General features: G+C 35.2%; 1 protein-coding gene across 1 annotated transcript in view; it reads left to right on the forward strand.

The window, feature by feature from the left end:
• CERKL (ceramide kinase-like) overlaps positions 1 to 12357 on the forward strand; it is a 60616-nt gene that overhangs the window by 36406 nt on the left and 11853 nt on the right. Inside the window, exons 4-5 of the mRNA XM_010569276.1 lie at positions 5393 to 5456; positions 9782 to 9924. Coding sequence (XP_010567578.1) covers positions 5393 to 5456; positions 9782 to 9924 — 207 coding nt within the window. The remainder of the gene's footprint in view (positions 1 to 5392; positions 5457 to 9781; positions 9925 to 12357) is intronic.

Consider the following 12357-nt stretch of genomic DNA (forward strand, 5'->3'; position numbering starts at 1 on the left):
TGGCTTGGCAAGGACCTCCGCCAGTTCCCTCAGTACTCTTGGATGGATCCCATCAGGTCCCATAGATTTGTGAGTGTCCAGATGGCATAGTAGGTCACTAACTATTTCCTCCTGGATTAAGGGGGGTATATTCTGCTCTTCATCCTCACCTTCCAGCTCATGGGGTGGAGTACCCTGAGGATAACTGGACTCACTATTAAAGACTGAGGCAAAGAAGGCATTAAGTACCTCAGCCTTTTCCTCATCTCTGGTGGCTACGTTCCCCTCTGTATCCATTAAAGGATAGATATGCTCCTTGGGATTTTTTTTTCTGTTAACATATTTATAAAAACATTTTTTGTTGTCCCTTACGATAGTGGCCAGATTTAGTTCTAGCTGAGCTTTTTCCTTTCTAATTTTCCCTCTGTATGATCTAACAAGATCCCTGTACTCCTCCCAAGTTGTCCACCCTTTCTTCCAGAGATGATAAACTCTCCTTTTTTTCTTGACTCCTAGCAAAAGCTCCCTGTTCAGCCAGGCTGGTCGTTTTCCTCAGCGGTTTCACTTGCGGCACAAAGTGTGAAAAAGATTTTCCATGTTAGAATTCTGTAGTGATAATTTCTTAACTTTCCTTAATTGATAAGGGTATGTGAGCAGCTTTATATAAGTGTTGATTCTTACAGACATATTTTCACCTGCAAGGCATAGACAATAGTGTAAAGAGATTAATAATAATGCTGTCTTCTTAGAAATTAAACTTAGCCTTGTTTGGTCACAATTTTTTTGTAAGAAGGTTTTTTTTGTCATGCAGACCTTAGTTGCAGATGACTGACTATGTCATATTATTAAATTAGTTATTACATTAAGCAACAATTTAAAGAAAATTACCTTTTTAAAATTTTATTCCTTACTACTGGTTAGTGTTTCTTTTATCTTTACTGTGAACAAAATCTTGTTTGTTAGACTCTCTTAAAGGCAGCATTATCATTAACCTGTGTAAGATTACATTTTTAGCTACATAATGTCACCGGGAATTCTAAAGCTGAACTAATAAGTCAAATCGGTATCAATAGTTTTTTAGATTAATTACTAGAATTTAATATAAGCTATGAATATAATTTATAGTGGTTTTAAAAACAGTTTTCCTAATTGAATAAAACCAGTTTAAAGTTAATTTTTAAATTATTTTTCTTTTAAATTTTGAAAAGAAAATTTTGGTTTTAGCCAGCTGACTGTTTAATGGTTTATCCTTAAAATAAGGTTATTTTGGCAATGTCCAAATGGTATTGTGCTTATTAGCTGCCTAACACTCCTCCTACAGGCAAAATGAGAAAACTACATAACAGTTTTAAATGCTAGTGGAGAACTAAATAATTAAGAACTATGCATTTAAAAAAAAAAATAAAGGAGGAGTGAGCGTGGGTCATGAGTGAAACTCCTGTCTACAGGTACCATCTTCTAATAAAACTAAGTGCCTCATTTCAAGTGAATTGAACAGGTTTTTTTCTTCCCATAATTGTTTTGGATTTTGTGAAGTTGGAGTGTGCATCTCACTGTTACTGCTTTTTTGAAACATGGCCTATATTTGCATACATAGTGGTGTAGAAAGGTGTGTTAAGTAGTAAAAGCTGAAGGCTTTTGTACAATCTTTACACTGAAGATAGTTTACTTTTATAGTTACTATAGTAACTATAGTTAGATAGTTTTACTTTTCACATAAACATATTTAAAGCTTAAAATTCATTGTCCACAAAAATCTTAAAGCAAATTTGCTTCCAGCACATACACAATGCAAGACTTGCAGGTCACTAAAAAAAACCCCAAGCCCAGCGAACTTTGACGGCGGAGTGCTGAAAGACAGAGCTCTCCTCATCCAATCTTGTATTTTGGTAGCTGGCTGTTGCTTCCTATGTGATCAAGCTTGACAGATCTTATTCTTCATTGTAACTTCTGCTGGAATAAACTTTTTTTTTTATTTGGAAGTCTGGAGTGGAGGTATTATCTCCTACTTAAGGATATACAGCAGTCAAAAGGCATGTATGTAAATAAGTGAGTTCTGAAGGAGCACTTACTTTCTCCTATTATCTTTAAATTTGGTAGGGTTTTCTTTTTTTTGCCAAATTACTTTGCACACTACAGATGTATTAATTTGAGTGAAATTAACCAAAGGTCTTAAAGAGTGGATTGTGTTTTGTTGGTTTGGGTTACATGGAATAAACAATTCTCTGAAGTGCTTAGTGCAGTAGAAAGTGGGAATTAGCAAATTTAAACTGAAGCAGTACTTTAACTGTAGTTAAGGCTAAGCAATACTTAAAAACTTGTCTTTATACAGTCTTCTAAGAGTTTGGCAATCTTGAGTGCTGCAGCTGGGATATGGCTATTAGGAGAAGAATGGTAGCTCTTCTAAAAATCCAGTTCAGCAAAAGCTCGCTCCACATTTGGGATGCCTACAAGTACTGGCAAATACTGATAATTGGAGCTAGTATTTTAGAAATATATTATTATCTTGCAAAATCTTACACATACTAAAGAAAAATAAACACAGGTAACCCCAACAGGCTCCTAGCTTGTCTCTCTTCTCTTCCTAGTTTTGACTCTTCTGCTTCTGTTTATGCACAATTACAAGCTGGATGTTTAGGCAAAAACAACAGTCTTCCCCACACCCCCATTTTTAGGGCAGAATCACAAAGGAAAAGAGTGATTAAGAACTGGACAAATAACATTGGTTTAAACTCACTATACAGTAAATAACATTAATTTTTTTTCATCCAGTGTCAACACCAGTTAATCTGTTATGATCATTAGCAATTTTAATCCTATTGACATTAGTCTGTGACACGAGTGCCAGTATTTATATGTGTCATATGGAAGTGTCCCACGTTTTAAAATGTTGGACTAATTATATGTTGCTTTTTCTATATGTAGAGGCTGAACCCTTAGCTTCTTTTTGGCTACAAGAGACGGGGTGTTACTCCAAAATACTTTATGTGTGACTCTGTTCAAATGAGGTTCACTATCAGTGCACTTCTTTCAGAATGCTATTACTTGAACCTAAATGTGTACTGGAATTTACAAGTTGGGAACAAAATGTCCTTGAAAAAGGAAAACTTTTTCAATTGTGCATTAGAAATGGTTGAAAAAAGCACTAAATAATATTTTTGCCAAATATGTAATCTGAATCCTTCTCAAAGGTGAAAGAAGCTCTTTGTTCCTCTTACCAAAATTTATTGTGGGTTTTTTGTTTGTTTGTTTGTTTGTTTGTTTTCCCTCTGAATTCGAACACAACCAAATATTCAAACATTTAGCTTTTTTACAGCTATCAGAGTGACTTTTACATGTCTCTCTGGAGCTTGTCAAGCCTGCGGAAAACTTTCTAGACATGGTCTTTTTTATGTCTGTGTTAGATTTTTTTTTTTTTTTTTTCCTACTTGATTGATTTTTCTTTATGTTCTTATGATGTTTTCCCTGGAAACTTCATTTTTTCATTGCCTTTTTGTCACAACATTTCAAAATAGGTGCTGTGTACCTCTGTCATTCTCCCATCACATTTTAAATTCCTTGAATGATCCCCAGCATTAAGCCTTGCAGTAGTCTTCCTATATAATTTCCAAACTTAAGCTATTAAATGCAAAGAGGATATAGTCCCCTTCAATCTGGTTTACACTAGTCATTTTTATTGCCTTTATTGATTTATCTGTAGACAGGAGTCCTCTTTATTTTCATGTCCTTGTTCTTTGAGTGAATTAATTTTGTAATAGTAATCATAACTTACATACATTACATTAGGAAACCACTGAGCATGTTTTCTTTTACAAAATAAAATCTTATTTACTGTACCATTTTATTTAGACTGTACTCATAACTTTCTAAATATCATCATGTTCATTTAAAAAGGCACTTAACCTGGTAACCAGCTGTATGTTTTCTTGGGAAGAGTTTCTTTCACAGTTAAGCAATTCTAAGATATTTGAATGTTTTTACATTTTTTGCATGATGCACAGTTTTATTGGTCACTTTTTTCACAAACTACAGGTAATGATAAAAGGATAGTTCCCATCGGTAAAAGCAAAACAGTACAATAGCTTAAATATTGTGCTTTGATCTTCCAGAAGAGGTCCTGCATGAAAGTAAATTCTGTAAATTATTCCTGACAGCTATTATAGTGATAGGTATTTCTGTAGCAAAATGATAATTCTCTGCCTTTGATATAATCAAAATAACTCTAGTTTTTAATTAAGAATTTCCAAAACACCAAGCACTAGAACTTTGCTAATACTGGTTGGGAGGTTTTGAAGTTATATGCTGATATACAACTATTTAGTGTAAGGTGTAAAAATTTTATCACTTTCATTTTGATTTTGTTTTCTTTCTTAAAAAAAAAGTTATATATACACTCACAATATATATATACACACATTCTTGTGTATGTATAGATGTAATATATAGGGAGTGAGAGGGGTGTTTTCAGTTCTTGTAAGCAGCATTTGAATAGTCTGTAGAAATACTGTTATAACAGGTACAGATACGGAATGATTGTTTTAGACACCAAGACTAATAATTTTAACAGTGTTTAGAAACACTGGAGAAAAGCCCTGAACTATGCCAGCATCAGGGACAGACAAGCATGAAAGATTAATGTAATTTTGCATATAATGATGCACATTCTTACACAAAAAATCCATCTGCAAGTGTCATGTCAGTCAGCAAAAATCTTTGATGGGTGGCTGCAGCTGGGCTGTCTCTTCTGGCAAAGCTGGCCTAGAAAATGCTAAATGTAGTTATGATGCTTTGTGCCATCTGTAGTATGCCAGTTTATCCTGTCTTCACTGGCATTTACAGTACTACATAGAGTATCAACAAACACAGAGACATCAATGTAGAGTGACAGATTCATTTCCTCCAGAGGCTATGAACTCTGGTGTATACTTGTGCCACCTTCCTCTGTGTTATATTCTGTTGTCACTGGTATTTGGCTTGATTTCATACTTCTGTGTTTAACTCCTCATATTTTTGATTTAGCAATTTGCATATCCTAACACAAAGGCAATTAAATTTGATTGATACTGAAATAATTCAGTCTTAACTGAGGATATGCTTACATTTTCCTGAAGTTTACCAACTGTGTCAATGCTAAAACTTGTATTTTGATGCAACAAACATATTCTCTAATTCTCTGAATTTAAATGCACTAAATAGTCATGCGTCTGATGGCAGCTGAGTTTTAATGTGTCTTGCCTTTTAGCCAGTGTAACTGTAAAACATACCTTCTTATACTTTTAATGCATTTAATGATTTTTTTTTTTAAAATTTGTAGTTAATTACTCTATGTTCCTTATGTTAGAAAGGCAAAAAGTTAAAAAACCCTTTTAAATTATCTAATCTTCTGATAATTAAATATTGTTATTTTCCACAGTAACTGAGTATGAAGGACATGCTCTCTCAGTACTTAAAGAATGTGAACTCCAGGCATTTGACGGGTAAGTTGGTTAGTGACAATAAATGTTAGTAAACCTCATCACATAGTTTTTGTTTGTATTCCAGCCAAAACTATGCTGGTAGGTATTTAATGAGTTACTCTGTTTCACATATATATTAAGCCTGAGAAAATCAGTTCTCATTAGATGCTTTGGTTTTTATTACTTACTGACAATAGGTATGTATTTTAGATTCATAAATAATGGTAAAGAAACATAAAGCTTTCTTAAATATACTTCATGAAAGCTTCAGTCTCTGTATTTGCAAGAATGGCACAAATGCCTTGTATTTCACACTATCCATTCAAATAGTTCTTAAGGAGAGCATTTTGTCTAAAAGCAGCTTGAATGTTTTTTCCATCAAAAAAATTAAATCATTCAAACTTACTTGAAGTCAAGAGTGAAAATGCTTGTTCAATCATTTTTAATGACCTTGCTATATGGATTAATCCTGCAGTCTCTGGTATTTTTACATTAATCGTTCAATAATAAGATTCAATAATATATAAGAACAGTTTTGCATACTGTGGAAGTCTTGCAGCATTCTTACAACTCTTATTAGAATATGCAGTGAGCCATACAGGAAGGCGTAAATAGTGTTTTATAGTCTAATCAATTTCTATTAGTTCTAGAAACTCACAGAGTTAGGTGAGAAAATATATCTGAAAATGTATCTATGTACTCCAGATTCTGAGGATAATTTCTTTCCAAATAAGACACGCCTTTTGGGGTGCCAGCTGGGGAACCAGTTTGTCCTGGGAAACAGATATGAAGACAGAGAAGGGTTGTATCTTCTTGCAGAAATCCTTTCTACTCTGAGTCATATTTGAATTGTATCATCTTCATCATTGGGTAGAGTCACTGGAGTACTTCCCTGTGAGATTTCTCTCCAGTAGCCAGAACTAAGGGCAAACAGGTACAGAAGACACTGGAAAAAAATAACCCTTAAGTCAATATGATGACAGGATTTCTGAGGTGAAGAGATACCTGTCCTTTCTAAGTTAGCTAAGTGTGGGGGTTTTTTCCTCATGTGGAAATTAAGTAGCTTTTATTATCAGAGGTTATGAGCAAAAATGAAATTTCAAGTGTTTGAAAAATGGATTTTATAACTTCTCAAATAGCCTGGCATCCATCTATGTACTCGTTCAGTAAAGCACAATACAGAAAAACATCCTATTAAATATCTAACTTGGGATGCTTTTTGATATAAAATCATAGGGAATATGGGTTGCAAGGGTAACTCTGTACACTGATGTACCTAGAGATGTCTTAACTGCTATTTTCAAGTAAAATCTACAGAGTGATAGGATGAGATCAGCATTCATATTATGCTATAAGACTGATATTTTGAAAAAGAAAGCTAAAAAACATCACTAGTCTCTCTTGTGTCCATTAGCTTTAGATTTGTTCTTAAGAACAGGAAGAGAATATTTTAAATCGGGATTTTCTTTTTCAAATTGTTTAAAGGCTTATGGTGTACTTCTGATTATGTTCCTGTGAAGTCCTTTGTGACTTCCTCATTGCTGTCTAGCCTAAGACTTTTTGCCATAGATATAAATATCTTATAGGCCCTCAAAACCACCTCAGTGTTTCCCAAATAAAATTTCAATGACAATTTTGGTTTATTGGAAATTAAAACAGAAAAAGTACGGGATCTGGTTTGAATTGAAAATTAACTCCACAACAGTGAAATTGTCCTACTGATGAAAAATCAGGCTTTTAGTAATTCTAGCAGCCACCTGACATAATGGAAATAGTGAAAAGAGATTAAGTCTCGGGAAGTTTTACCTGTTTATTGTGCAGCATTGCTTGTGACTTGGCAGGCCTCAGTTCTTTCCTGTTTTGCCCTGGCTTTCTGTCTTTCTGGTTTTGTTCAAGGCAGATACTGTATCTGCCACTTAGTTCCCTGTTTAGAAAATAGAATAGCATTTCTGTACCTCCTTTTAGATGCGGAAGGCACTATACATGGTGGTGAAAGGTAAGGTAGTTTTTGTGATATTTCTACACGGCAGAGTTCACGTAGACCTGATCTGCCTTGCCCAAGCTTGGAAGCGACTGGAGGTGAGTTAGGTGTGGACTGAAAGCCATGCCTGTGTGCATTAGTCTGCTGCTCTAACTCAGCTTGTGCTTTTCAAGTGTTGCCTGTTTCACATTGACTGAAAGCTAATTCAGGTAAAAATGTATAAAGGGCAAAACACAATAGTTTTTTATTCATTACAGTAGGTAAGCGGTATAGCAACATACAATTTCTGATCTTGAATTTCTCTCAGAGTGAGTTATGGTTCCTTACATGTTAAACAGCATGTGAAATAAATTGAAGCTTGTGATTTGCAGTAGTAAATTGGAAGTTTGTATCTCAGCGCTTTCTGTAAGCAATACTGCTATGTTTTAATTCTTTGTCAAAGCTGTTTGTTTCTTTTCTCTGATTTTGCCAGTTCCCACTCCATTTTGCAAGATCATAGGCATATGTCGTGTATCTCATATACTCCACCTTTTTTCCTATCCACTTTTTTCTTTCTTACCGACACTGGAAATTTAGGTACTTTGCCAACTTGGCAGTGTGCTTTTTTACCCTGCCTTGGGGCCAAGTGTTGGTGACAAATGGAGTGAGTGCATTTGTCGTGCTGCTATCTCAGCTTCATTTTCTTGTTTGTACGGTGGCAGAAACACATGATATGCATCCATGTATTTCTTCCCTAATAAGGGGCGTAAGCAATTATGGATATTGTTTACAGTAGCCTGGGTTAGTCAGACTTTACTGAATAGTTGATTGAGAAACTTGTGTCTGATGGTTAGACAGATGTTTATTCCTCTATGAAGCCCTCTTCAAGGTCTTGGGCCAATCTGTTTGCTCGAGACTTTCTACTCCTTATGCGTAGCAGGTTCTCACTGATTAGCTTTGGAATCCCTCATCCCTGATGGTATCTCTATTCCAGCCAAAAAGGCAACTCTTGATGATTAATGCTAAATTAATAAAAATTAGAGTTAGCAGCATTTTTATGTTATTCCTTGGACTCTTCATCTATTTTCCATAACAACAAACACAGCCCCCCTAAATCAGTAGAAAATATATCTGTTTTCAAAAGTTTTATAGCCAGAAGACAATCCACATAAGTCATTCCAGGTGTACAATTTATCAGACTATGAAGATTAACTATTTTTGCTGCTGTGGCAGAAACTTTTAAGCCTAGGAATAAACCAATCTAAACCAAAAATGAGACAAAAGACAGGAGATGACTCCTGGTTACGAGCAGGAAGAAAATGCGCTCCAAACTTCTGCTATAGACGCTTTTTTAAAATGTGGGCAGTGTTTAGCTGGATAGAGGAAACATTTGTAAAAATTTAGAAATTAAAAAATAGCTGGGAAATAATAATAGGAACTGAAGAAAAATGTAAAAGGAGCTGACATAATTTGATTTAAACATTAATAACATGATGAGTATTTTCTTATAAAGAACTTACTAGTTTTATCTAGTTGAATTATTGGACATAGTTTCACAACTGCATTCATATAGATACATGAAAAAAGGATATTTTAAGTAAGTGCATCCTAATGTAAATCTGACATTTATATTATAAATGCTTGGAGGGTAATATTACTATTTTTATCATTAAAATGTGTTTACCTTAAAAACATTTAACCTTCAAACATTACTAATTTGGAGAATCACTTTAATAGTTACTTAAATAAACAAAAACAGGGGGGAAAAAAAAAAAAGATGTTTGCTATGACAGAGCTTTTACAGACAAATGCATTCCTCTCTATAGCCACAGCAGGTGGGAGTTTAATTACATGCTCCAAAAGCAGTGATTAAGTATCTTCATGCAAAGGATTGCTGGCACTAAGGTTTTATACCTTGCTAAATCCCTCAACTGCCTGCACAGTGTGTGGATTAGCTTTTTCAAGTATTTTTGATTTTATTGTAATATTTTGCAAGTTGTTATTATAAGGGCAATTAAAAAGCATTGGAATGCTTGTGTGAGTCAGCATTGAAAGATTTAAAGAACTTTTCCACTGAGGCATTTGAGCATGTGCTTTATTCTTCCATCTGATCAGTTCACGTGCATAACGCATGATAAGGTAAGAAATACTTTAAGTTGTGAAATATATTTACTCCTACTCAGAAGAAAGCAGAAATAAGGATGCTTATATCTTGTGAGTTAACATTCACTGATGTGACAGTGAAGCCCTAGCTTGTTCTTAAAGAACGTGTTTTAGCTATTTGAAATATCATTATGTATATGGTGTGCGATAGCTTCCTTCCACTTGTTTGCTCAGCTACGGAAGAGTTTATTTTGAACTGTTTAGCATTTTTGTTTTGTAATAGGGTAGTTTGTGTTGGTGGAGACGGATCTGTCAGTGAAGTTGCTCATGGCCTACTACTTAAAGCCCAGATAGATGCTGGAAAAGACACAGACTACATACCAACACCTGTTAAAGCACCGGTTCCTCTTGGAGTAATACCAGCAGGTGAGACTAAAAGGTATTGTTACATTTTGTAAGTCATCTGTTTTAAGTCCCTCTGGCATGTTTTACAGTTTTGGCTACCAAAGGCAGTTCTTGGTGCTAAAGCTTCAGTTACTTAAGGGAGCTATTGAATAAATGTCCTAAATTAGTGATTGAGATTGATTACAAATTACTAGATTTTAAATCATTATGATAATTTATAGTAATGGCACAGATGAGCCCTTTGCCTAAAGGAAGAAGCTCAGGAAGAAGAAAACGAAAGTAATTTTCAGCTGATCCATGGAAAGATCAAGTTTTGCCCTTATTTGCTGCCAGAAATGATACTAAATGAAAACTTTGTTTTCTAGAATTTCCTTAATATAAGCCATGCTGTTTTGCCTCTCTATTCAGTTTTCTTGGCAGGATTCTCAATTGGATTCATGCTGACGGTCTCTTTTGAAATGGTGTTCCAGGAATACTTTTGTGGATTATATAGAAAAACCCAAACAAACAACTGTGCACACAAAACTGCTTTCTCTCTATTTTACTTCTACAAACTGGAAAATGTATGCATCTCTCTTGAAAAATACTCTTGCTCCTTTATTAACTTGTACTTGCATCTTGTGGTGTGGATGTTTTTGGGGTTTTGTTTGTTTTGGGGGGGGTGGGGTGGGGTGTCCCTTCTTCACCCAATTTTTGTATTTGCCCTTCTCAGAGTATAACTTGGGCCAGGCAGGGAGGCTTAGCTAGAATTAGTACAAGCAGAGTTGATTCTGGACTAGTATATGAATCACTTCTCTTTAAAAGAGGAGGGGTATTTTTGTGTGGACACTATCCTCTGGTGTGGATGTTGATGGAATTACTTGCTGTAATTTCTCAGATGTTTTTAACTACTGAAGAAGAAAATTCCTGCAGCCAGGTGAACAGCAAATCGTTTTCAGTTTTGTACAAAAAAAGGAGCGCGTCGCTTCCGAACTGATCAAGCAGGTTTTAAGTACTCTGACTTGCTTTGCATTTCTACAAAGCAACATTAAGACAGAGCCTAATTGCTTGTAAAAATGCAAGATTACACTAGCTTTTTTCCAAGTTATAAAAACCTTGGAAACGTATTGGTAAGAGATACAGTAATCTCAAAGACATGAAGCAAATGAATTTTAGTACAGCAGTTGGACCATCACTTATCAGTTCAGTTGCTGTGAATATCTTGATGGTGTTGAAATTGAATCTCTCCAGCACTTGACTCCATGCTGTTTGGGCGTGCTTAGGTCACTGTGCCTTATCATTAGTGCTTACTCTCTTCAGGTTAAGACAAATATGTCATGATCAAAAAGGATTTGTAAACCCAAAAGAATGCTGTACAGCTTGTTACACAGAATGCCATAGACTTTGTTAAAAGAGGGTGAGAACAATTTATAGCTTGAGAGTGTGGGAAACTCCTTCGTAGGTTCTTAAAAATAATCTATAGGTTATTTTATTTCTATATTATTGATATTCCAGAAAATAGTCAGTTAGGAAACAGATAAGTATGATACTTGTGCACATGAAGAAGGTGGAACTCAATGGCCAATTAATTCTGCCCCCCCAACCCTGAAATCCATTGTACCAAATTATCAGGATTCTCCAGCTGAGTAAAAATAGAAATTGTCTTACGGAATAGCACTGAGTGGCTTAAAATCTGGTTTTAGCCTCTATAATAAGTAGTTCAGACAGCATTTTGAAGCTTCAGCCAACTTGATGGGAAGGAGCTGCTCTTGAAACAGTTTACCTCCTGAAGAGGAAGGTCCAGAGGGGAGTGTGTTTTTACTAAAACACTCTACTGAGCTGCCTTATTCTGGTCCAGATCAAATGGATGAGATGTGGGGAAGCCTGCGTTGTACTGCTGGCCATTAGCAAGAGTGTTTGTTGCTATGGGAACTACTGCTAAGAAACTGTACGGAGAGGGAATGGGAGGAAGGGGAGGGGGGACTGGAAGGACATTAAAAAAGCTATCCAGTTGTTAGAGAACAAGAGACAATCTATATCTGATGGCTGTGAACCTTTTGGTCCTAAATGGTTCATTTAAATAAATTCATGATTTCCAATTAATTCAGAAAATAAAATATTACTGAGGGACTGTTAATTTCTGTGATATTTCAGGCAAAGAACCAAAATGTTGGTGCAGTTTTCATCAGAATTTTAGCTATGCTTGACTAGGAAGTCATTACATCACATTTATCTGTTTGGATGGGGGAGACATTAACAGGCTTATGAATATTCATGTTGTCTGGTTAATTAAGTTAATTGTACTGCAGAAGTGCTTGCACTTCCAAGGACAATTTTTTTCTCTACAATTTCTGTTTGGTACCTTCATCAGTCATGCTTTACATGACCTGCAGATACTTTGTCCTTACTGTGATGCTTTTGCACATTTCATAGGAAGGAGGTTGTAGGAAGTTGTTTGTAATGGCAGGGGTTAAT

Source organism: Haliaeetus leucocephalus, unplaced genomic scaffold (assembly GCF_000737465.1).
Source record: "Haliaeetus leucocephalus isolate CR32 unplaced genomic scaffold, Haliaeetus_leucocephalus-4.0 Scaffold1, whole genome shotgun sequence".
NCBI lineage: Eukaryota > Metazoa > Chordata > Aves > Accipitriformes > Accipitridae > Haliaeetus > Haliaeetus leucocephalus.